The 27592-nt window shown below is 39.0% G+C and overlaps 1 protein-coding gene across 3 annotated transcripts; it reads right to left on the bottom strand.

Annotated features, from left to right (window-relative positions):
- Positions 1-346: 346 nt before the first annotated feature.
- Positions 347-27592, bottom strand: SCG3 (secretogranin III). 3 transcript variants are annotated; one of them, XM_059482138.1, is made up of 12 exons: positions 27169-27410; positions 26411-26463; positions 25814-25859; positions 25504-25719; positions 24350-24492; positions 23065-23226; positions 22584-22761; positions 20634-20750; positions 10459-10542; positions 9730-9858; positions 7684-7764; positions 347-3581 (listed from the first exon to the last, which is right to left on the bottom strand). In XM_059482138.1, exons 1-12 carry the CDS (start codon positions 27251-27253, stop codon positions 3463-3465), a joined length of 1413 nt encoding a protein of 470 aa, XP_059338121.1. In that variant the 5' UTR covers positions 27254-27410; the 3' UTR covers positions 347-3462. The 3 variants fall into 3 exon arrangements, with proteins under 3 accessions (XP_059338121.1, XP_059338122.1, XP_059338123.1); XM_059482139.1 differs by having other exon boundaries at positions 7696-7764; XM_059482140.1 differs by lacking the exons at positions 25814-25859; positions 26411-26463 and having other exon boundaries at positions 27169-27592.

Below are 27592 nucleotides of genomic sequence, written 5' to 3'. Positions count from 1 at the left end.
TCTATCCTCCCACAGTCTGGGACATTCCCTGGTTAGGGTTAGGGCTTGGGTTAGTGTTTAGGGTTAGGAGATGAGGATAGGGTTTGGCATGGGGTTTGCATTAAGGCATTTGGGATCAGCTGTCCTGCCTGGGTCCCCTCCCAGCTTCTTATGCACCCCCAGCCACCTCAGGGGTGGGGTGAGGAGCAGGAAAGGCCTTGGCTCTGTGCAAGCTCTGCTCAGCAGAAAGGAAAACATCTCTGTGTTATCAATGCATTTGTGTTTCCAGCACAGATCCAAAATATAGCCCTAAATTGGCTACTGTGGAGAAATAAACTCTACCCCCACCAAAAGCAGCACACTAATGTAGCTTGTAGTAAAGTGTTTAATAAAGTACAGTATCAGAAACAATAGTCTATTAGAAAAGCTCAAAAGGTGAATACCATATATATTGTACTTATTACATTTTCAGTCATAATTTAGAAGTGAAGGATTTCTGAAGGATCCAGCAGAGATAGAAACAACACAGAAACCGATTTTTGTCAGTTTTGAAACAGAGATGTGCAGTTGTTGAAAATACCTTTCTTACCAGGAAGAAAGCAAGCACTATGATTTACTAATGGCTAAACACACAGCAGTGCATGTCAGGTCCTAACGTGCTCCAAGTGTTCCCTGCAAACTAACTACTGATCTGTGATGCAAGCTGAAACTTGCATCATTGGTTTGATTTTATTTTGGGTAAGTCACAGCCCTTGAGGAATGCAGGGTGATTCATCAGGCTGCCTGTGTTTCACTGTCTGCTTCTGAAAGGTGTGATGTACAGATAGATGCTCATTCCATGTACCAGCAATGGAACCAGTATTTGAAGCATTCAAGGAACAAGTCTAGTGGCTTGGGCAGGATGAAAAGTGAATTTAGTTTGAGGAACCATAGCTGTGATTTCTGCTCTATCTGTCAGAGGCTTGCCCTGTTCTCAGCTACTCATCAGGCTGCTCCAATTGTCTCCATGTGTGCCCCCAGGGATGCACAGCAGCAGGGTAAGTACAGAACAACTCCAAGAATGTGCATACTCTGAAATACAATCAGGGCATACCCATTGTTGGGTTTTTGTTTTCCTAAGTTATGGCACTGATACTTTGTTCAAGCTATAAAATTTGCAAAACTGAGAGGTTAACAAGTATCACCACACACTGTTCATAGTCACTGGTCGATGACATCTGCCCTTTAGTACCAGACTTGTGAGAGGACAAAGTAAGAAATTAACTTCCAATGAAAACTGAAATTGTTCTTATACTACTCATCATGTTGACAGGAGAAGGAAATTCGGGGTGTTTTTAAAAGTAGTCATTGGAGAAGGACAGTTTGTCCTTTTTTGTTTTTTCAAGTGCAGATCCTAGGTCCCTGTTGCTTCCCTATCTGTAGAGGTCTATGGTTAGTTACCATCCTCCTGATTTCTGTCATAAATCCAAATTTGGGAAACAGTTTGCTATTCCCATGTGATGGTTACCTAAGAAAGGAAGTCAGAAGCTGTTGCAGAATGCAACTGAGATCTACAGAGACATTAAGAAATTCGGATCTTTGGGAACAACAGCAAATAATAAACAAACAAGAGGGTTTGGATGAGAACAAATGTATGGATTTAAAATAACATTAATTCTTTTTTCCTAATTTTTTCTATAGAGTTTCTAAGGGACTATTTGTCAGAGGAAGCTTACATTGATTACATTTTTGAATATGGTTTTTACCATTAGTGACTGATACTGCAATTCAGTGATTCATGTCAGGATGTGTATGAGCAGGCAGTGATGATGTATTTTGTGGACACTAGAAAACATTCACTGGCTTATGTTCCATCAGTTTGCAAGGAGTAATGCTGTTACACCTCAGTGCTATCACATTCACTTAATGCTGATTATCAATAATGCTCAGTTGACAATTTATGTTTTGCAGGGATTCCAGAGTTTACTTCAGTTGGCTGAGAAACATTGCTCAAATCTCCTCCTCTTTAATCTCTAGCTGTGAGGAAGGAAATGACCCAGGGAGTGACTTAACACTTAGACAACTTTGTGCTGTGCAGGCAGTGCTCTAAGTCAGTATCTCCATACACTGGTCTGCTCCAGATTACATTTTTTAACTGTATCAATCTTAGAGATAACTTAAGTAAAAAAAAAAAAAAACAAAAAAAAACAAAACAACAGAGAAGGGATAACCTCAGTCATGAATGAAGAATCTGTAAGTAAAGAGTACAGGGCTTTCCTGGAGTTCCTCTACTCAACTGAGTCTAAGGCCTTACATCTTCTGGGACTCTGTTTGAAATTTACCATTCTAAATGCTTCTTTACCTTTGATCTTGCTTTGTCAGTTCTTCATACATAAAGTTATCCACTCACGTTGAGGTAAAAGACCTCATAAACCATTCTTCCAAAACTTTGTTAGTTGAAGAAGAAGAATGAGGATGACATTTTTGTTTTTCTTTTTGTTTCTTTGGGAAGTACCAAATTCTTGGCTAATGCTAGCATATATAGGCCAATAAAATAAAATAAGTTCTCCAAGATAATACTGCTCAGCACAGAACAGAGATCAGTAATCACAGCCTTGATATTCAGAGATACTGAGATACAATAGATTCTTTAAGTCTTTCTGAAAAGCAGGGCTCCTGTTCCTAAAAAAACCATCTCTAGTTGCAAACTTCCCTTTCCATACAAAATGACTGGAATTGCTTTCTTTTTTTTTTTTTCTTTAGAGAAAGCAATGGCTATTTACACTTGCTATCAGTATATTCACATCAGGAATTCAACAAATTATGCATGCACAATCATCAAATGGTGCAAAGAGAATGTTCACACATGCTGAAGAAGAGAATATTCTTCTAATATGGAAGGTAATTGTAATGTCTAAGATTTATCAATTAGCTAAGGACACTACAGTCCACATTACAGAATACTACATATAGAAATAAAAAAGGATAAAAAAAAGTGTTAGTATTTAAAACCAAAATAAATGAATATAAAATAATATTAAGATTAATGAAAACTTTAATAGGTAAATTATTTTCAAATACTTTATTTAGAGAACTATGTACTATTTTCTAATAATGCCCCTTTACATAGTTACATCTATAGAAAGCTTGTTGAGTGAAAGCAAAAAAATGCAGCATTAAAAGAAATTTCCATCAGAAATGATTGGTTTAGCTACAAAAGTAAACCACAAACAATAAATCAAAGAGAGCATTACAGAAATATTTACTTTATAAAATAGAAATTCAGTGTCAGAATTTGGTGTTTAGGGTTGATTTGTGAATGTAGGAAAATACAGTATGCAGAAAGTGAATGGAGCACTACAGCTCTTCATTTCTGTCTAGAGTTGTCAGTACAATGTAAACAGAGCATTTCTAATGATATCCTCAAATTAACAGATCATAAGTCATTGAGCCAGGAGTGGGGGAACTAGACTAGATTCCTACAGGTTTGGCAGTCACTGACGTTTACAGGCTGCCATAGATGCGTTTAATTACATCAGCCTCCTCCTTGTCCAGGATGCCCTTGTCCACATAAGCATCAGCTTGCTGATCAATGAAATCTCTCAGCTTTGAAAGATCATAGTCTGAAAAACAAGAATTCATTTGCACAATGAGTCATTGCCATTATACTGCTTCACCTAAGACACAATGTCATCGTACATTTTATCCAACCAACGCACTTTATCAAACATGAAGGGAATTTTCTCTAAGTACATCTTGTGAAAACATAAAAAAACCTGAAAATAATCTGCACAAAGTATCTGCACAAAATATCTGCACAAAGTCTTTTTACACAGCACACTGCTTTTATTATCCAAGAGAAATAATAATCCCTTGCTTTTGATTGATTGCTATCAAATGCTACAGCAAGAATATTTTCCAGTCCAGGGATTTAATGTTCTAGTCTGCACAGCAAAAGCTGTTGTGCCCTATTATTTTCACAACTGTCATTGAATCAAAAGAAAGTAATAAATAGACTATTTCCAGTTGAAATCCCAGTAAAATTCCCACTTACTACCATTGTAGTGGAAATGAAAGCAACTCCCTGAAAATAGATCAAAATAATACAATTATTTACCTTGATACAGAACATAATATTCTGCTTTGAAAACTACTGCAGTGAGCAGCCTTTGTGACAGTGTTAGTGTCAGTTTTTGACAATCTTCCTCTGTCAATCTGCAACTGAGTGCTGAAAGATCCCTCCTCCTTTTCCAATAGATGAGAGCATCTATGCAGCCTGATTCACACCATATGCATTAAATAGACTTTTCCTATGCTGGAGAGCATCACTATTTTCCATGAAAAGAATTCTACTGCAGAGCAATTTTTCAAATAACATAGAAAGCAAACCTATTGTGACTCTGGCAGCACATTCAGTATATTCACATATAAACACAACAAAGTTTCAGTTACATAATTAACTGGATAAATGTAAAGCCTAATTTGTTAGAATCAGAAGAACAGCAATGTTTTAAATGTTCATACTAAATTAAATGAATTAGTATATTTCACAAGAATGAATACATTCTGAATTTTTCAGTATAAATTACTTATTCCACAGACAGAGCCTTCAGAATACATTAAAACTGATTTTGCAATGTCCAATGTATAACATCACACAGCAGTATGTGGAAGAACCTTTTTTCAAACTTCGCATTCTTGACAAAATAGACAATAATGAATTTGTGTTTTTTTAGGTTTCAAAAATTGACCAAAACAGAAATAGAAAGATACTAAGAAGCAAATTGATGCCTGTGATCATTTTTATAAAAGCATAAGACAATTTCAAATTAGTAATACAGAAAATTTATATTCAACATTCCCCACTCCTGCAGAGGTGTTCTCTCCATATCTGAGTTAGCAGGAATTTTGCCATTTGCTGTACTGAGGGGAGGATTTCCTCTCTGCTCTGTTACTGTCATTATTCACAAGAATGTAACCTGCTTGTGTCTCCATCCTGTATGAGTAACAGGGACAAATAGAACTGAGCTATTTTATAACTGGGATGAGAGATTTTATTCATCTTGACAGAATGAGGGTCTCCATTGAAAGATACCAAGGAATGGAAATGAAGAACATACACTAAATTAATTTAATATCCACATTTTTCAAATCAAAATATCTGTGCTTGTTTTACTTCTAGAATACTTTTTCTAACTCTAAGATTATTATGTGGAGATGTGAAGGTTTGATTTCTAAACATCCTGTATGGGATTACAACCATTATGACATTATCCAATTCAGGCTAATTTGTATATCTCACAGCAATTTAAATTGTTTTTTTTCCTAGAAATTGATAGCTGCCAATTTCTAATACTTATTTAGAATCTATTGTAATTAGAAAAATCAGCCTTGGATGCTGATTCACTGCAACAGCTGCAGCATTACATGGAGCTGTGAAACAGCTCCAGTAAATGAAGCGAGCTCTTATTTGCATATTCAGATGAAGCCATTTGCCATTGAAATTAATTATAGTATTTACTTTCATTTTGAAATGGCTGCTGTTAGTGGTGTGAAGCCCTGAAGTACCTAAGTGTTTGTTGAACAGCCCCCTCATCCTCCTTGCCTGTACTGGTTAAATGCTCAGCTCTGCAATGGTTTCAAGCATCAGGCCAGGTCTGGGAGATGTGAAGGACAGACCCATGGAGTCTGAACATTGTAAACAGGCAAAACCAACTTTGGACAGAAATGTAAATGAGCCCACAATCCAGGCTTTTGACATGTTTATCTTTAAATCATCCCAGCTACTCAAGCTTACCAGCCTCCTAAATAGGCAATTGATACTTCCAAAACTGCAGAAATGCAAATCAACATTTCCAGGGTTATTAGTCATTGAATGAATAATATCTGCTGAAATTCATACAAAATGAAGGACCCACAAACATTTGCTTGAAGAAGACCTAAACCTCTTCAAGAGTATTTGGTGAGTAACCCAATCCATGAGTAGGGCTGGGAAAGTCTGGCCATTTTAATACATGAATTACTTTGAGAATTGCTTTTCTGCCAGCCCCCAGGTGCCAGCTGGAAGTGGAGAAATGATTGATGAGCACAGCAACACCACCTAATCTTGCACTGAAAAACACTGCAATGCATTTATAGTTAGGTAAGCTTACCCTGACTGTACTTTTAACACCATCCATGGGGAACTGAATTAGCATTTTCAAAAATAAAGAGTATGAAAAAGCACAATAAAGATGATGTATCAGAAGAGTAAGAATACTATTCTAATTTTGTCATAACTTGCACTCACTTTAAGGCTTATTTCCATTGCCAGAGGACAATAAAAATATTCTAGTGCAAATGAAAATCCATCTACACAGATATATATATCTTCATGCATTCACAGGCAGATAAAATGCTATTGATCTGCAGTCACAGCCATTTTCAGACTGCAGCAGTGCAGAAGAAAGATTACTACAAAGAGGAGCAAGGGGCTGCTCAGGCAGCATGTGGGATACAGAGATATAATCACACATGATGGAGATCTAATTACATCAATGAGTACATTGCTAAACAGAACCATTAATTAAAATTGGCAGGGAAACTCTTGAGCAAATATGCAGCACTGCTGCTAACTGCTATCCCTGTCATTGTGTGGAAGTGATTTGAGAGAGGGGAATGGTTTTTTTTATAGTCTTTCCTCATTCAGCTTCTGTACAGAAAAATGAATGTGTTGGGCTGTAGGCATGCACTCATCTCTGAAATGGAATTCATACACACTTCAACACACAGAGAGGATGGATAGATGACCCAAAGCTAATCTCATCTCAGATCACCCTCTGCTTGGCTGGTGCAAGAAGGATCCTTCTCGCCAGGCGCCAGTCACAGCCCAGGGACAGATCCCCTGGCTAGGAACCTTCACTTCCAGAGCAGGCCATGGCAGAACACACAGCCAGGGCAGAGAACAGGGATGGGAGGCTGGCTTTATGTAAAAACTTGAGGGAAAAGATAGTATGGAGGAATAAAAATCTGTGAGAAATAAAGGAGGAATTCTGCTGCTGTTCTGCCCCTGCTGGCAGCTCTGACACAGCTCTGCCTCTGAGGAAGAGGCAAATGCTGGGACAGCTGGAGAGCAAACCCTGTGCAGCTGCTTCAGCCACTGCTCCCTTCTACACAGCTTTGCATGTGAGAGCTACAAGCCATTCGAGTTGATTTGGGCAGTAATACAATGTATTTCAGTGCTACTGACATAAGTTTGTATCTCAGCTGTTCCTGCTTGTGGAGCCAGACTTGTTGCTGTTGGTGCAGGCATGCTAGACAGATGCACTGAGCTCCTCTAGACATACCCAGACACTTCAAATGCATCTATCTCACCAACAAGGTCATAATCAAACAACATGATGAGCTAAGAAATGAAGACTAGACCCGGTGACAGGCAGCCCACCATGACTGCATGCACAGCACAAGAGTGACTCCCTGCTGCTCAGCCTCTCTGGGTTTGTTGCCAGTGGCCATTCGACCCAGTTAACATTAATCTACCTTAGTTCACTATTTATGTTCATTGGCTTAACTTTTACATGACCTGTATTATTTAACTCTACCACCACTAATGATCACTATAATCTAGACAAGCACAGTTTCACATTACTATTAAAGGTATAACACAAGTCACACAACACAATAGAAATTACTTGCTTTTTAATGCATATGGTGCCCACCCCAATGTCAAGACCTTTTACTTCATACCTTCTTTGTTACCTTGTTTATTGTGTTTTTTCAGCCATTCTATGTTCTTCCTGATTGCTTCCAAATATGCCTCAGATTTCCCTGGAGGAAAGGACGAGAGAGAAATCAAGCACTTACATCAATGATTGATGCAGCTTGCTTAACTGGGTGAAGTTGGTCACAGCAAAGGCAGATTAAAACTATTCTTAGTTTCTGTTTAAAACCTGAGTCCTGTCAAACTCAGTCAGGCAAATTCCCAGAGATGGTTAGCAGGTGTTGCCTGTGCAAGATTAGTCATACACAAACTTAGGATCATGGTTTTTCTGATCTTTATACAAAACTTTTGGTGGCATCCACAGTAACTGCATATGGGGTTTAAAAACAACTGTAGCTTTTTGATCATCATAATTGTTCAGCAAAGAAAAAGCTGTTGAGATAGCAAGGAATGACTTAATTAGGGCTGAGAGCTTTCAGTATCAAAACTCCTTCATACAGTAGTACTAGCAGCATACAGCAAACCTACAATTGTAATATTTTGGAAAGACAACTTCAAATGTATTTACTGAGGAAAAAAAGGTATCAAAATTACCATGATAACTCCTTGTTACAGTTGAAATTTAAAGTCATGGCTATTTTTGGACCAGAAAGCACACAGGACACAATTAGTACAAGGATTACCTAATAAGGTCCCCAAGAAAATATTCCAGCTAATGGATTTTGAATTCTTAGCTTGGCTGGAGCTTTATTGATGTAATGTTCTTACATTTGTCAGGAATAAAAAAAAACTGGTGTGATTCGTGTGTAGAAGATTACTATTGCCAATTATACATGTCTGCTCCTGTTAGTAAGTGGATACAACATTAGATACACCCTTATTTTTGAGCTGGGAGTGCAGTAACTTTACAGTAAGTTAAGGGCATTGCATGATGAGATAAAGAACAAATACTGATCCAATTTGAATTTCTAAAAAGCTATTGGGCTGAAGATAAAGGAAAATAACCTCAATCAAATTGAAAAGACAAATCTTCAAGGGACAAGCAAAATGTGTTATTTATCACTTCCTACCAAAAAGTATTGAGATAACTTTTCTTTACTGTAAAATCAGACAGCCACCTTGAGCTATTTTCCTCTTCCATGTTGAAATAAATAAGCTGCTGGAAAAAATGGCACCTTCCCTCTGTGAGTGCACTGCCCACAGAGCTGAACCAGGTGACTGATGGACTACAATCTACTGCAGTCCTGATTACTGCCATTCATTACTGAGCAGCCTGAGTGAAAACACTGCATTCCAAAAAGTAAGAGCATCAGACAGCACAGGTGCAAAAGAAGCAATTTTGTTTAACCAACTGACTGCAAAACACAGATGCTTATGCTGTACTCTTTGCAATAAGAACTCACTGAAAGGTTTCTGCACCAACAAACATTCTCCTTCAAGAGTTCAGCACAATAAGGAGGCACAATGTCCCCTGCAGATTTGTTTTCAGATAGAGTAGCTGATTTTCACCCAGGAGACTTCAGCCAGTGTAATTCAGCACATGTCATGCTGAGGCATGACAAAAATAACTGTACTACTGTGCTACATTTGCTTAGGGAGACACTAACTTACTGCAATGTTTTCAATGTTACATAAAATGGGTTGATTACTGATAACCTTTAACCTCTGGCAGTGGGAAATGTAAATTGTATCACTGCAGAAGTCCTCACTGCCTTTGAGTACCAGCTTGCTCTCTACAAACTGTAGAAATCAATGGACCCGTTCAAATATTGAATATTCTGGCCATCCTGAAAAGCCACAGATGCAAAGAAGCAAAATTTATTTGCACTACTGGATCAAACTGCATTTCCTATTGTTCTAAAGGGGTCTCTGAATTCTGTGAATGTCTGCTCAGCAAGGGAAGTAGTGTCATATGTTTAAAATTTGGCAGATAAATACACTTCTAAATCAAGCTCTTGCACACTGACTCCCAGTGACTATAGACTGAAGATATTTATGCTAACACCATGGAAAATCAATACCAAAGAGAGGAAAAGACTCCAATCACTTGGAGGAAGAGCAATATTCTGTACCTCTGGATTCTTCACTGCTTCCCGCTGCATTTTGTCCTTCATTTTTTGTAGAATCTTTTGAAACTTCATATTCCTTTTCCATTTTAGCTGCTTCTTCCTTTGTACTGTCTGCTTCTTCACTGCTCTTGTCTAAGAAAATAACAAAAGCAAAGAATTTTGTATCAAATGTCCAGGAACATTTCCCAATCACATCAATACAATCCTGGCAAGTAAAGCATTCTGAGTGCTGGTTGAGGCAGAGCCTCATTGGAGCCTGTCCCAAAGGGGTTCCTAAAGGTCATCTCTACTCCAGACCTCTGGAAAGAGGAATGCTTGTTTCTGCTCTCACAAACCATAGCTGAATACAGGTGACTGCAATGCAAAGGCACATTTCTTTTTGCAGAGAAAAAATTTGTGAAATTTGCATTTGCAACATTCAAAGTCAACAAATAATGCTTTCTCATTATTATTTTAGTATTAAAAAGCACTGATACAGTTTGCCTTTGTATATGTGTTACATCTGGACTCCAGCAAAGCAAAAGAGAGTGAATATACTTCTCAAAGACTGGGCAATTAAGTGAAAATTTCTCTCTTGTTGTGTGCTTGGACAACCAAGCTGTGGCTTGGTGCAGGTCCTTGGGAGACTGTGGCTTTAACAAGCAGTCAGGCTGCCAAAGCAATTAGCATACTTTTAACTGAATAGGTTAAAAAAAAGTGTTATTCCAGAAAAGAAAATTGTAGACTAAGTACCTGCTGTTAGTTTTGTCCTGGTTTTAGTGGAAGGGTTCTCAAGCTTCTTCTTTGTCTGCTCAGCTATCATTGTATCTAAGTTTTCTGGAAATCAAGGCAAAACAAAACCAAACCCCAGTTATTCTCCAGTGGATAAGATGCAGAATCCATACCACATTTTCCCCAACCCCAGTGTGAATGGTAAGTAGAAATCTTAAAGAACAGCTTTTATCCTTGCCCCTGAACAATTAATGCAGAGCCAATGCTAAAAAAAAACAAACAAATTTGGAATATTGATCAATCTTATTTAAAAAATTAACAACTGAATCATGACAATGTGAGTACCAAATAGTGCCAACATGCATAAAATCAGTAAAAGTGTGCATCATATTCCTATTCCATATTTCAATCATGTAAGTCACAAAATACTGATGACTATCTGTAGCAATTTATTCTGATGAAAACAATGAAAGGCTTTAATTAACTTCACAAGAAAGACAAGACTATGAAATATGTGCTTCATCCTGGTGGGAAAACACTATCCCAGACTGCCTGTGTGTCTTGATTTTATATGGTTTCATTAGAAAAATGTCTAGTAAAAGGTTTGAAATTATATTTAGATGAAATAAACATGTAAATTGAAGAGATGAAAACAAATACTTTCTAAAGTTGTTGAAGTCAAGCATTTACCTGAAAACCAACTACACAGCCAAGGCCATGTATACAGCTCTAGAAGACTTGAAAATGTATTTCCATGCCAATTTCAGGGCTGAATTAATCTAATTTGAAAGTAAAAGCACCTCTTCATAAAGATGGATGTTTCAGATATAAACATTGTATGGTTATGTGGGAAAAAAGTCCTTTTGGTACCACACTTGGTAGATATTCAAAATACAGATCACCTACTACCTGCCACGTTTCCTCAGTCATATTGTGGACACGGTGTAGAATTTTCCTTCCTTTTATTATCTTTTAAAGGTTCAGTTAAACATGGATTCAAAATTTCATACAAACTATCTTGTTGGTGGGTAGTTTTGAGAGATTTAGTTTTGAAATTTATCAAAATTCCATTTATATAAACAGCTGAAATATTCAGTGTGTGATGTGGGAACTGTGGCAGAATAAATATAATAATGCTAATAATAGTTTAAATCATATTTTCTGTATAAGGCCAATATTTTATCCATCAGCTGGGAGCATTTTTTCCATTAGAAAGATACTCAGCATGAAACCTAAGGAGTAGTTTTTTAGTAAGAATATTTCTCTTTGTGGCAGATCAGCATAAGAAATTGTGCCTCCTATCTAATGAGAAATCACATAATTCTGTCTGCCTGCATCCTCTATATTTTGTTATTTACATAAAATTAAAATGTAAGCAGTATTTGTTGGCACCCTGCCTGATTGCACTCTCTCAATTCTACATCACATCATGGGTTTTTTGTGACTATTTTCATTTGATACATACCCCTTTAATGTGATTTCTGACCTTGCCCCATATGCCCTAACCAAAACAGGTCTGGGCTGTGTTACAGGCCGGATCAGACATCCTGGTGAAATAAAATCAAGCTAGAATTATAGTGGTGGGACTGATGCCCCACTAATCACTTGATCCAAAGCTTATTGAAAGGACTGTAAATATCCCTTTCAGCTCATTTTAAGATTCTGTTTTTCATCCTGAATCAGTACCATACTAGTATTTCAACAGGAATATAAGGATTTCTCTGTTGCAAGAGGCATAGTTTTTTTGGATAAGATTCCATAGTTAAGAGCTTGAAAACCCTTTGTAAACTCAAACAAATAGATTATTCTCCTTCACTAATTCATGCAAATGCAAAAATGTCACTGATTTTGGAGCTTAATCCAGCACGATCTATTAAATTAGGCTTAATTCTAAAAAATAAAGTATTTAAAAATTTTAAATTTTACACGTATATAAGTGCCTTTCATGTTCTTCCTTTAAAATGTCTGCATTTAGGCAGTAAGTTCCTATTAGCAGGAAATAAAAAGACTCCACCAAGAGATAGATTAATAACCTGCCAACACATCATTAGATTTATATGTCTGATGCTGATATTTCTGAAAGTCTTTGTTCTGTTGATAGATTGTAGTGTTTAAAAGTTGTACATATATCCACATACAGCACGTGCTGCTGCAGGCAATGGGATTCATATTCCTCCATGATTTATTCACTTCTGTAAATAGCATCAGGAATTGTACAGTTCCTTTGATTTGGGTAACAATTTCATGTGAGTTCCCTATCACTCCTTGGTGAGTACAGAATTGCTTCCCAGCCCCATGAAGGGAAATGAGGCAATGCTAATGACCTGAGCTTTGCCCCTAAAGCCAGACTGAATACCATGATCACTGTGTTCCATTGTCAAAGCTTTGTTTTGTCAGTCAGGATGTAGACACACTTACAAGACAGGCCTTTTAACAGGCACTACATTTAACAAGAGAAGTGGGGGAGTTACCCTGCCAGCTGGATGGCACATCAGCATGGATCTGAACATTTATAATCAGCTGCATTTCCTGAGTGATAGAGTCCATGTTTGAGGGGCTTGTTTGATGTGTACCCTAGAGAGAATATTGCCAGATAATCCCAGCTCTTCCTGAACAGGATTTATTGCTCTTGCTCCTCATCAAAAGTAATGCTTTAACAGCTGGTATTGTTTCAAAACATGTTTGTACCTGCCATGTGTGGCCGGGCCAGGGCTGAGCAGTGTTTGCTCTGAGCTCCACTGATGGAGTGAACCATCATGTGGAGTGAGCTGTGCCTGTGAGCAGCTCAGCAACGCTGTCCTGGCCAGGTCTAACAGGGATTGATTACTGTTCTGGTCTTGTCTCCTTGGCAACCTCATTTGCACAGAGGAAGAGCTTAGAAAGGTACTGACCTTTCTACACGGCTGGCCACTTATTTGAAATGGCACTAATTAAAACAACAGGACAATAACTACTGAGCTAATGGAAGTGACCCAGGCTGGTAAATAGGTCAGTGCTCTGGCACAGCTTTCTGCAGAGCAGGATAATCTCATCATCCAAGCAGATACCAGAGTCACAAGATCTGCTTTCTGCCTTGCCTCACTTTCTAACTGCTCTTTGATCTGGGGTGACTCACTGGAGCATCCATGCTGCAGGAGGGCTTCTGTTTTAAGTAGGCTTTCTGAGACATCCTAGGCCCAGTTCCTACACACTGATAGATGCTCTTAATTCCACCAGAAAATGCAAATTCCCAGCAGTTTTGAAACTCTGAAGTCCTTCAAGTTGGGCATCCAAAAATCTGAACTGCATAAACCCAGAGTGTTTTATCTTTACTCTAGGAGAATGTACTGTGGTTACACCCTCCAAATTCATGGGAAAAGATACTTCACGGATAACTATTACAAACTAAATTATTATGTTCTTATTAGAGAGGCAGAAACTAACATATCCATCTGAGTATTTAATGGAATTGGTAATGGAAGCCTGACATGGACCTTTCTCAATAGACAGATTCATGGTGTTTTCCAGACTCTTGCAAATTTTCCTGCAAAGGGTTTTCTTGTGCATAATTGTCCTTTCACATTCTATCCTCACCAAATTGACTGAAGCTGACATTCTGTCATTAAATTGCCACATAAAGACCTGCTTTGCTGTTCTGTTTTCATACAGCATAAAAAGACTGTGTTTATTAAAGGAGAAAATGGATCATCAAGGTACTTAAGATCACTTTTAACACTAGCTAAAAAATAAATTTACCTAAAGAGCTCATACACTCCAACTGCTTCAGCTGGAAAGTTTTGTGCTGATGACTGCTTGTGTGACATGCACCTATTTCAGGCATTAAGAAGCCACAGTTCTCCTAGGTCTTTTCTGTCTCCTGTTGTAGATGATCCTTAAGAGTTTGCAAGGCCATTTTCCATCTGTGAAAAATCTCAGCATTTGCTTGGGACTATTCTATGGGAAGAATAATTTTTTGGACAAGTGCATGTCCAAGAACTGTCAATATCTATTGGATTTTCCCCAATGTAGCCAAAAGCAAAGTTTGACCTTTGGTCAGCTATAGGTGTATCAAGCATATGTCACTACTAAAACTGTGATGAACAAGAGAAATTCCTCCATTGTGGAATTACAGATGGGTTTCAGCCTTGCAAATCTCCTGCTGCTCTCCAGCTCCTGCCTTACATGTCAAGATAGGGAATTTTCTTTCTGAATCTCCCAGTTTGACTGATTTGATGTGATAGAGTGTCTGAAGCCTAATGCTGCCATGAGGAGTGACACACCAGGTGACAAGTCTCAGCTCATGGCATCACTTGTAAAGAGATTACAGGTGAGATGGTCAGAGTGATCTGAAATTAGGACAGCAGCAGTATCACTTGACAATCAGGTTAAAAGCAACTCCAAAAGTAAAACACAATTAAATAGATGTGCTTTGAGGTAAACATAGCTCTGACCAAATCTCCTTTATCATCCTTATTAAATTCCCTACCTCACAGGCTATTTCTCAGATTTATTCTTTTAATATTCTACAGGCATTTCTTTTGCATTACTGCAGGTCTCTTAGAGCTGGGTGGTGCAGTCCTTTGCTAATCCTTTCCCGTGGCATGTGCACACATTTTCTGTGTTTTCACAGCATGCCCTTCACAAGCATGATGGTTTGGGACTGAAGCAGCACAGGCTGCCTCTCCTGCAGGAGTGGGAAGGAGTTTTAAATGTTCAGTGACACCTTCTTTACCCCACACCCACATAATAATCTCAAACTTATGGTCTCAGAGCTCAACTGTCAACAGAGTGGCTCTGAATTCAGAAAGTAGGGAGGGGTTTATGGAGATATTAAATACAGTGAGAAAAAATAAAAGCTTTGCCCTCCTTTAGAAACACCAACCACTTGGGAAGGTGCAAAACCTGGATTTTCAGGAACCAAGCAATATATTTGTCAAATAAGATACTATGAGAAGATGGAGATTTCCATCCAGTTGGGAAAGCACAGAAGAGGCAGTGAAGGGAAATGGAAGAAGAGGCAATATATTTGCAAGAAATAATTGCAAATTCAAATTATAGAAAGTGACAAGCAAAGGAATGAACTGTAAAGTATTTATTTAGATTCTTGAACACATGATTTGATAGTCATGTAATGTGGTGGGAAAAGCAATTAGTGAGACTAAAACTCCTGGATCTCTCCCAAAACATATTTGAGAAGATTTAGAACCTGTGGATACAAAAATACCACACCCTCACACACAACGTCACCCTCAGGTGATGCTCAGTTTCCTGTATTGCGTAGTGGTCCTGGTCTTGAGAACTGTGAGGTCACAGACTTTCCACACCACAGCCACCCATTTGTTTTAGTATGCAGTGAGTTTGAATGGGGGAAAATAGGAGGTAAGATCTAAGTAGGGGAGAAAAAACCACATTCATGTGTTTATTGAAATGCAGAAGTAGCAGGGGACAGACATAGAGGAGGTTACAGAAAGAACAGCAATAAAGGGGCAGTGAGATCTGCAATCAATATACTTCCTGGATTCCAGTCTTGCCTGGGATCTTTGCACACTCTCTGTCCCCACATAATTTTATCTTATCTCCATGCAAATTCATCTTGGGTTTAACTATTTGCATGTACTTTACAGAATCACTGCTGCTCCTCCATATTCAGCTCTCTTTTGCTATCTGAGGTGTCTCTGATTTCTACTTTTCAGATATGGTACAGTATACTGGCATCTGTGTGACTTTAGTTCATCAGATAAAAAATAAATAGCAGAGAAAAGAGCTGCCTGAAATTAAATTACTCCCACTGGCAGCTGTATGCATCACTCACATGATAAATACTGGGTAAGGAAAATCACTAAAAGGCAAATTAAGTAGGGAAAAATTTATTAAATAATTTAATGTTTATGAAGAAAATTTGCAGTAGCAATAAAGAGACCTTTGGAAAAAAGGATTTTTAAAAAGAAAAAGATGGTATTATGCATGAATGGTTCCTTGCATGAAATACAAGGTCAAAATAAACAAAAGGTCCACATGACACTGTCCATATTCCACTTGTAACCTCTGGCTGTGCTTTAGCCAGATCTTCCCTCACCCTCTGAAATCACAGTCTGCATCAGGGAGCATCAGCTTATGGCCACAGTGAGGAGAGGAAAGATGATGCCAGAGTGGGCTGTGATCTGCACTTTGCCTCACACCCTTGGCTCTCTGCCTGTTCTTGGCTAGCTAAACAAATATCAGGATCAGATCTTTGGCCTGCAGCATCTGTGCTGATGAGAATGTCAGGCATTAGTCACATTATTCACACAAGTTCTCCTCTCCCAGGAAAAGGCCAGATTGTGGCTACTGTGCACTGGCACACAATGGGGAAATCACAGAGCTTTGCCTCCATGAGAAGTGGAGCTGTGAGAGGTACCAAGAATGAATGCGAGAGGCTCAACAACTATTTCATATTCCTTAGTGTGGAGAGGCAGGGACATGTCAAAAATCAACATAGGAGACTTTCTGCCTCTTCTCCTTCCCCTTTCACACAGGCTCAGTCTGCCTAAAAGACAGCATTATAATAAAACCATATCCCAGCAGTTCTTTAGGAAAGGATCAGACTAACAAGGGCTCGTACTCCTCCCCATGAACAATCCATCTCCCAGTGCTCCTGTGTCCTGTAGCCTGGTCCTCTCCCTGCTGTCCATGAAGAACAAATGATGTGAGGGTGGAGAAGGTAAACAGAGACATCTGTTCTTGCCCATTTCTAACACACACAGTCTCCTACTCAGTCACGGGGGACAGTGTGGATTCTGACAGTGAGTCAGAGCCAAAGGGAGAGGTGTGAGGGGTGGCCTTGGTTTGGGCTAGGGAAGAAGGCAGCTGGGACTCAAACACTGGAATGATTTCTCTGTTTCCCTCCTAAATAAAAGGGGGGTTGCCCCTCAACTAGTCTGCTGTGGGCTGTGCGTTCTACACTGCGGCTCCAGTAGTCTAAATACTTTACCAAAAAGAGGTAAAAAGTGGGATGCCCTTCAAATAGAGCAAAGCCACAGAGTTCCTAATTTTCTTCCCAGTCCTTTGCCCCTTCCTTTTCTCCAGTTGTGGAAGACACAGTATTTCTCTATCTCACAGATGCATCTATGACCTAGGGAAGTAGTGATGGCAAAAGTTTGTGCTTCATGTGCTATTCAGTAAATGAGAACTCCACACAAGGCTACAATGTGCACATAACTAATCTGCATTTTTAGGGTAATAGTTTATTGAGTAACATATTTTTCACTTGGTTGGGGTGGCAATGAATACATTTGCTATAAATCTTTTTGCGTAAGCAGCACACTGCAGGAGAATATAATTAATCTACTGTGTAAAAAGGATTCATGTGTACACACTGTTGTCTCTTAAGAATTTGTCTATCATGTCTGAAAGCTGTATTTTTATGGCCCCAAGCCTCTGATTGCAAATATTTCCTAGAATGGTACTAAAAATCACTCATTATTTTGGTCTTATTAGTGGGAGACGATTTACAGCAGTATCTGAACAAACTGGCTGAAATAATTTGTTCCTGTTTCTAAGCTATATTATTAAAATAAATCTATTACAAAACTATAGTTTACATAATTACTATAAATAGAGTTTTTATCAGAAGAATTTGCTTTCTCTAACAGCATTCATAGCTAAGAAAATAAAGAGTGATAGAAAATGGTGGCATTTTGCCACAGCAGGATAATTATCAAATAAGGTGAACACACATTTTCTATCAGTTTGTTACAGGCTCTCTTTAATGCTTCCAGAGCTGTACTTTCTGAACACATACTGTAAAAGGTAGGCATTACTTTTTCTCCTGATTCATACATATGAATATGCTGATCTGGGCTTTCTGTATTCTGTTACAGATTACATTTAGCATATGGAAACCTTTAAATATGTATTACATCATATTGAATATATGTCTTAAAAAAATAAACTTATTCCTTTTTTCCATGTAAGTGCATCTGTATTTTTCCTGCACCACACTGCAGCTAGATCCTTTGTAACTTAAAGCTAAACCCAATAACATCAGTCACTGCTGCAGCAAAATACTTTCCCCTAGAGTAATATACAATGATGATGACATAATGCTGTGGTTTCCAAATCCCAAGCCAGCTGTTACTGGTATATGCATTCAAATTCACTGTCTCTGCACCCCTGTGACAGGCAAAAAAGCTGCACCTTGTGACTGGATTCAGTAAATGATTTATCATTTTGAATGTATAATTCAGAGGCTTAGCTTACGCATGGCTTCAGTCACAGAATGGGGAAAATTAATTTAGGCAGTTTCCTACTGTAATAAAATGGAGAGAGGATGTAATCCATCTGCACAGACCCAGTAGGTATTTTCCACCAAGTAGCACAGAATCTGCTCACTGATTGTAGACTGAGGAAACAACGAAAAGCTGCCAATTTTTTACACTGATTCTTCTCTCTGACAGGTATCATACTAATTCCTTTATCTGCTATAAATAACCACAGCTGTGTATCAATCTCCTAATCCAAACTGCACCGAGATACACAGTACCTATCCAGCTATGACAGATTACAGAATTGTAATTCAGTAAGAGTGGCAATAAAACTGCTGCCATGCTTAAGGACAGTGCAAGAAGCTAACATGCTCCTGTGGACGCTCTTCCTCATTATTTGAGAGTATTAGCTCAATAAATGAAGGTCAGCTTTAAAGCAATTTCTCAACAGCAAGTCTAAAAAAAGAATACCACAGAAGCAACCTGAGAATCTATGAGAAAGCTTTTTCCACTCCAGTAAGGTGCTTGGATGGAGCACAAAATCCATCTCTGCATAAATCACTCATTTGCAAGGCAGAGTCTGGATACATCATTGATAGTCTTACTTTAAATCCAGACTAAATCAGACCTCTCAAACTCTTAACCCAATCCTTGCCTTCTGTACTATGTCATCGAGGCAATTTGTTTCCAGGGTTACAGTATCTATTTGCTCAAAGAAAAGTCAATGTGAGCAATTGCCCTGAATTTTAGCAGGAAAAATGCACTCCTAGTGTAATTCCATTATCTGCATGGTCTTGCATCAGGGATGAATTTAGCCTATTAAGTTTTGGCAATATCTGATTAAGCCATAGCATTTACATTTCTAGAAGGACACTGAAACCACTGTGCTTAAAATCAACCATTTCTTTATGTGCATCTTTCTTTAGATGTGCTGGCAGACAGAGAAATAGAGAGATGGACTGAAGCATAAGTTGTCCAAATATTCAAAAATTCAAGGAGATTTCTGGGTCAGATATATCATGAATTCTTTAGAAAGGAAGTGCAATCATGCACTGAATGTGAGTCACAATTCACTGGATCTTTTGTAGGCAAGTAATTGATAATCAATCCATACAGTTACAATTTCATCAATCAAGTATCTGCAATGTAGAAAAACCATTGCCAGTCATCTCTCTGTGACAGGCTGATTTATGAAGCTGAGAAATTTCCCTGATGCAAACAAAAACTTTTTAGATTAATCCAGACCAGAAATACTTCAGAAAAATGTAAAAGCTGTGCAAAGTTTGTACAGATGAGCCCTTCTTCTGTAGGTCAGCTTGTTTAACTAGACAGGCTGCCTACAGTGAATAGAAGAGTGTTTGTCAAAGCCAGGAAATATGTGTGAGACACAAACCAGGCCATTCCAAATTCCCTCTTCAGGAAATGGTAACAATTTTACAAACCCTACACAGCCAAAGACTCTAAAATGGATCCAGGAAAGAGTGCTTCAAAATCTGCTCCTGTGCCAACATGTAACACTCTTCATAGATGAAAGGAGTTTTACTGGGTGGATAAACTTAGCATAAGGTGCCATCTAGTCCAGCTACCTACAGTGAGAGATTAAAGGAGTTGAAGTGCTGGATTATTTCTGGGAAATGCAGGTACCTAACCCACTTTAATAGACCAGAGAAGACCCTAATATTCCCCTGACATAAAGTCATTGAAATAAATTGTGCTTCACAGATACAAAAGTGTAATAATACTCTAAATGCATATCCGATATATTACCTTTCCTTCATTAGATAGGAAATATTAAAGCAGTATGGAATTGAACATTGCTGTAGGGAATGATCAATCATTTAAAAGCTTTAGTATTTTCAATGAACAAATCTGAAACAGGTTTCATAAGAGCAAGGAAGATGAGAAGATAATTATCACTGCTGGTAGAGGAGGAACACACCATTAGTAACAGTAGTATAAAGTATGTACTCTCACCAAGATAGGAAACTCCTTCTTCTGGTGTGATTGTTCCATATTTAACCATCATCTTCACAAAATCAATCAGGGTTTTCATGATAGTTATCAAGGTCTCTTTCTCTTTTGTCTCTGACTCTGTGTGAGGAGATGAAGCAAAACTAGTTAACCTTCAGGTAACTTGGAAAAACTGTTGTGCAAACTGTGCAAAATTCATGCATCAAGAATGACCTACTCATTAAAAGAGAAAATGCTGTGCTGGATTAGAATGAGAACTTACATATATGTTTGGTTTTTAAGCTGTCCCTGCAAAGCACATACTTTAAAACATCAGGGGTAGGTTCTTCTTCATAGCTTTTTGTCTTGGGGGGCTGTGTAATGATATCATTGGCTTGGAAGGCCAATGGTATTAATTCCATTTTACAGCTAAGCAGATTAAGCACACAAAGATGGAGTGATCTGACAGCTCAAATTGATGGTCAGAGGGCAGATATAGGTAGAGTTTTCTAGAGTATGTCATTTTTCTTTTATTTGTTTGTGAAGTATTTAGTAGATCAGTCTGGCTCTGTATGGAAGAGATCTTCTCTCCTACAAGATCTACGGGTTCAATGACAAAAATATAAAGTGTCCCAAATGAGATTGTTACTTGGACAAGTCCATTACTTGCATATTGGGACAACAAAGCATTACCTGACTGGAAGGATCATGACTTCAGGATAGGATACAAAAAAAATTTTTATACAAATAATCAGGTTTTGCCCACTGCTTCTTAGCTTTTCTTTTCCCACTGTGTTTATGTGCTGAGCAATATTAGTGCTATTTCTGCATTAGCAGTGTGAAACTCCCCCATCACAGTCACACAGGCTTTCCCCAGTGCCCAGGCTGTCACTGAGAGACCCAACAGAGCCAGGGGCACTGTCAGTCAGGGACAGTCAGAAACACACCCCCAACCTTGGCAGAGGGCCAGCCACTCTGGAGAGCTGCTGAACAGGCTTTTTATTGCTGCCTGCAATTTAACACACAGCTGTAGGATGCAACTGGATCCTCTCCTCCAGCTCGATACAACCTGACAGCTGAACACATAAAGCAGGACATGCGCAGGCAGTGGGCCTGGTCCTGTTTGCTTCATAACCTGTTAAACCCAACATGCCTGCCTGCATTGTGAGCAGCAAAAGGAGAAGAACTAGCATGCAGAATTGCCATAGGAAAATTAAAAAGAACAGGAAGAAGAATTTAAAGTTTGTCAATTGGACTTGAGCAAAATACGCCCTCAGGTTTTTCATTTTAGCTCTCCACTCAGGTGCACATGGGGACAATTCAAAGCAATTATTAATGCTCCTGCAGGACAAGTGATCTACAAAATACCACCCCCTCAGTACTACAAAAGTAAGAGAGTGTGTGTGGCTGCAGAGAGTGGGCGTGTGCAGAGGGTGATGACACAGGGCAGTGGCAAGGAGCCACAGACTTGCCTGCAATAACTGGAAGCTGTGGTGTCCAGCACCGGAATAGGAAGAGACTGCAGGGCTTTCACTGCAATAAACAGCAAACCTGTGGTTTGTGGAAAGGCTGGGAGGCTCACACTCATTTACTGGTACCATCACTGTGAGGATCCTACTGTGGCTTACTTGTATCTCTTGGCTTAGAAGACATGGATGTTACTGGAAAGATCTCTGGGGAAAACTATTTGCCAGCTTTTCATCATATCCTTACAGGAATTAAAAGAATTCAGAACTCCAGAATCACACAAGATGGAAAGGGCTGTCTACGTCACACTCTTTGCAGTTCGGAGTTTTGTTCCTGCCAGTGTTTTGCCATGAAGATCACTAATCAAATTAGTTTCTGCTATGTATCTTACAGAACATTTTCAAAGCAACTAGGGAAGCTGTGCAGGAAGAGACAAGAGGAGGAGAAAAAGAATCTTAATTTTTAAAGTTTTTTCCTAATATTTCTGTAACCACACGAATAGCTCACCTGAGTTAAGACTTTTTAATAATGCATAAAAATTTGGAAAATATTGGAGGTCTTCGAAATTATCTTCAGAAGGCAGCTCATTTCTTCTTTCCAACACATTAGATGATGACCACGTGTTATCCAGTGTATCATCAACTTCTCCATTAATGAAACTATCCTGATCAGATTTGCTTGGTGTCTCCACATAAGACATAATTAAAAAAAATTAATCTTTAAGCACATTGCTTTTGATGATAGTTAAGAGAGCAAAAATTTCTATCACAACCTCATGCCAACATTGTCCTAATTGCAAAGTGAAGACTATAGTATTTTCTCAGTTATTTCAATTGACATCTTAAATTTTTAACCCATGATTCTTTTTTCTATCAGACAGAATTTCTTTAAGAATACCTCTTGTTTCCAGATTGAACTAACTATTCCTAAAGAGCACAGTACTAGTACCATTTGGCAAGCAGGACAAAATTATTAGCTAAGAAATTACCATTCTTTCCTGTTGCTTTTCTTTTGTATCACTATCTGCTCTGCTAGCAGGGTAATCAAAATCTTCAGACTCCTTCTCACGATCCTTTGCTTCATTTGCAATCAGCTGTTGTAAAACCTCTGCCACTTCATCTTCCAGGGTATAGGCCTGACTCTCTGTGATCTGTTAAAATATTTGTGCAGAGTACTTATAAGATACTGTGCTTTTTCTAGGTCAAACATCAATATGAAACCTGATATCAATATGAAAATAGATTTCTGTATGCTTGCTTCAAAGCTGAGCACAGCCAAATGAGGTGTAATATCTGTGTGTACATACAGAAAAGTAAATGTGAACATTTATAACACTCCTATACCTATATTCATAGAAATACACATATCATCTGTGTGTACACATAAATTCCACCCATTCACACATACAGCCTTCAAACCAAACCTCTTTAGGACTTAACACAGTGGAGTGCAGCTTGAAAGATGGAGCTGCTAGTGTGGCACCTCCCTATATGTGTGTCCATGTGTGTATATAGAAATACATATGCTCTGCAACACATCTATGGACAGTTGAATAATTACAACAGAATTCAGTAATACAGAATGGGGGAAAAGCAAACAGCTTTCTATGATATCATTAAAATGTTTTCTCTTTGCTTCATAACATCTGTCACTTGAACAAGAAGTCGCCCATGCAGCTGTCCCACAGCCCCCTCTGTAATCAGTGGGGTGCAATACTCAGCTGCAAAATCTAGTGCTCAAAAGATAAGGTGAGTATTTTAAAATATAAAGATCCCAAATGGCAATGGCTAAAGCCATTGAGACATTCAGGGGTCAGAGACAAATCCACTCTTCCTAAAAATCAGTAATGTAAAATATCCTCAAGTAGCCAGCAACATTATGTGTGTGCTGATGATGCTAATCAGCATTAGGTGGATAGGAATGAGCTCAGACCTTTCCCCCTTAAGTACAGAAAATAAATTAATAATAGAAAAGCACTCAGTGAAAATCAGAAGACAAATTAAAGGAAAAATGAGGGCAGAGATGGGAGGAGTACAATCAGTGAATGTTTTTCAACATGAGAAACATTCTGCAGTTCGGCCTATTTTGTTGCAAAGACATCACAGGAACAACAATGTTACTGCAGAACTCAACCAGCAAGCCCAAAAGCTCTAGAAATTTGCTTAGACCCTGAGCCCCACTCACTTCAGACAAAGTGTGCGTCTGAATTGTTTTTAGAAAGAGCATTAATCCAATCCACAACACAGTTAAATGACGATTACCAAGATACTTACTAGCCCCAGATTTAGAAGCTTTGAAACAATCTTGTCAAACACTCCTCTGTCATTTTCCTCATAAATTCTTGCAGCAATTTTTTGAACAATGTCTTCAGCAGTTAAAGGAGTGCCATCTAATTGATGGAGGCCATCTGGGTCGTCTGAAAGGATTACAGTTTTACTGTGTGCTGTCCGTCCTAACTCGTTTAGATTAAACATCTCATAAAAAAATATCTGCCCACATCTCTTTCTCTTCTGAACAAAAATGCATTTTTGATACATTAGGAATATACTTTGATACACACTTTGTAAGCCATTAAATTGTTCTTTGTGTCAATTTTCCACATCTGAAAAATATCTTTCTGAGTGGCTCTTCTGAAAGAGCAGAGATGAACTTTAAGATCTTACTTTCCTGTTTAGAGAAAATATTGGTAGGATTTCCATATCCACTTATTTGTGTCTTCCTGTTATCTACTTTTATTGTATGGCCACTTAGATCAAAACAGTTCATGACAAACATAATCTTGTTTGAATTTCAGCAAATTAACTTTTAATTATGCAATTGTTACCTATGGCAAATAATATCATCGTGACAATGGGAGAGGGAATACAATGAGTGAGCTTTGGTCTGTGATCAGCATACTTTGATATAATTAAAAATATCCTGAGCTAAATGCTGCTTACAATTCTCAGAAGACTCACTTAAACTACAAGTCAATTAACTACTCCTGTAGCAAAGGCAAGTATTCTTTGGCCTTTGGTAATGTCTTCTAGGTTTGTGATTATGAGAATTATCTAAAACTGCACATAATATTTGGAATAAATATACGTGATTTAGCTGCATATGGAAGTGCTGCTTCCTCACAAACCAGAATAAATATATTTTCATCCAAAAATATGTCCCATTTTCCTTCCATCAAATCGAAATTGCTGAAAGACATTACAAATTACACAATTAGACTTTCCTCCACGGGAGTCTGTTAAAATCAAGAGCAATTCTTTTGTACTGTGTTTCAATAACCTAACTGTAATACAACAAGCAACTGGAAATAATTGAAACTGCACTCTAGCAACAAACAGAGCTCATGTTCAGTGGTGAATGCAACATTCATGAAAGCAATCAGTTTGCCAGAGAAATGTAACCTAGAAGTCACTGAAAGATTATGGAATACCTTGGAATTTATAATCCAGCCCGCTTTTAGTGGAGTCAAAGTCATCCACAAGCCTGCGGTTCTTGGTGGAGTCTGCATCATCAAGGGCCACTTGCTGTTCATACAAAGAGCTCCTAATTGACTCCCTCTCCTTCTCATTCCTTTCTCTTTCTGCTACTGATTTGAGCAGGTTCAGGTCATCAACAAAGGAATAATTCCTGAACTCTGGCTTGTTTTCTGGAAAATATATCAATATCAACATAACATAAAATCTTACACCTCTTTGAATACCGTTATGAATATTGTTATAAAACCAGGAGAGATATTTTACCTGTGGGAGCTATTTTCCTATTCTTGTCTGCCTCAGCTTCAGCAATCTAATATACAAAAATAAAGCAAATAAAATAGCAAACAGGTAGAAGGAATAAAATGTGTGATCTCTTGATTTATCAGTATTAGCAGAGGGCTTAATGCCTGATTTTCACTCTTAGTAAGAAGTTTGCCCGAATAAGTAGAACAGGAATAAGCACAGGAGAATTTCATCAGTACCACCCATCCTCTGATCAGAACCAGACCATATGAGAAGCTGCATTTTAAGATAAATGCAAGTTACATTTTCCTTCTTCATTCCAAGCTCATGCTATATTCCCATAGGATATCAATAGAAAGGCATGGTATATCTGTGAGCTGTTGGAGCTAACAACCTGCTTTCAGAATGCTGGACAGTGAAAGCCTATTTGCCAGTTCTTAAAAATTACTGAAACCCTATTTTGTATCTAACCCCATCAATAATCACTTTATTGACAAATCTGTTTTTCACCCATTCATTAGCCATAATGATATTCATGGATCCAGTACATGAAAGGCTAAAAAAATTTATAGGAATTAAAAAAAATAAATATTTGTAAATAATTATTATTTCACTTACCTGTTCTTCCAAAGGTCTTTCTACACTTAATTGTCTGTTGTGTATAGCTTTATCTAGAATAAACACACACACATACGTATATATATACCCTCAGTTATATGATACATGCAACTACAAAGAGACAGGACATTTTTCTTTAATTTATAGTTTTCTCCAGTACAACATGGTGTCTTAAATAGGATGCCAAATGCATCCTTTATTTTTTTTTTTTTCATTGTAAAAAAAAATTCAGTGTTCCTAGAAAAATGGGAACACAATAAAAAAAGTCAAACCTTTAAACAAAGCATGACTGGGGCAGATGGAGAGGTTCTGCAGAAGACAGAAATACAGATATAGACTCAGCAACCTCCTTCTGATCAGAAAACTCACGAATTGGGGAAAAAAGTACCGAAGGAGATTGACTAAAATAGCAATAATCGGATTGGCACAAGCAAGAGATTAAAAATCTCCTCCATCCAGAATACGGCGGGAGACTGGGGGAAGCAAAGACTTGTGCCGACACCGATGCAGAATGGATGAAAACGTTGCTTGGAAAAGACGGAAAAAATTCAGAGCTTTTCCCTGTAACAAAACCTTTCCCTTCACTTTAATATTAGATTGCAGCTTCAGTGATCGGTGTCTTGCACCGGGAATATTGCCGCCTTAGGATCTCATTGCTTTTAGCCCAGCGGCAGGAAAGTTTGACCATCCCCTATGTCTATCCCGCAGAAGTTTCCCCACCGGCGGCAGAGGGCAGAAGGCTCGGGGCGGGCGCTTACCTGTGCCCGCGGGTCTGGGGAAGCCGTGCCCGCGGCTCGCCAGCAGCGCCAGCACCTGCAGCGCGACGGCCAGCCCGGGGAACATGGTGCGGCCGGGGCCTGCCTCGCACCGGGAGCCGCCCGCGGGAGCCGCCCGGGCCGCAGGGCGCTGTCCGGCCCGCGGTGCTGAAGCTCGGGGAAGCCGCTGCCCGGGGCTCGGCCGCTGGAACCCGCGCCCGCAGAAATGGTCGAGCCCGGCCCCGGCGGCGGCCCCGGGCACGGGGAGGAGCGGGGGGCGGGCCGGGCCCGGAGCATGCGCGGGGCCCTCGCTCCGCGGCCCGGGCAGCGGCGGCGGCCGCTCCGGAGCGGCCCTGGCGGCACCCACTGGCTCTGGCGGCACCCGCCGGGCCCCGGCGTCACCCACCGGGCCCTGACGGCACCCACC

The sequence above is a fragment of the Ammospiza nelsoni genome, chromosome 14, assembly GCF_027579445.1.
Source record: "Ammospiza nelsoni isolate bAmmNel1 chromosome 14, bAmmNel1.pri, whole genome shotgun sequence".
NCBI lineage: Eukaryota > Metazoa > Chordata > Aves > Passeriformes > Passerellidae > Ammospiza > Ammospiza nelsoni.
This window is presented reverse-complemented; position numbering and strand designations above follow the sequence as displayed.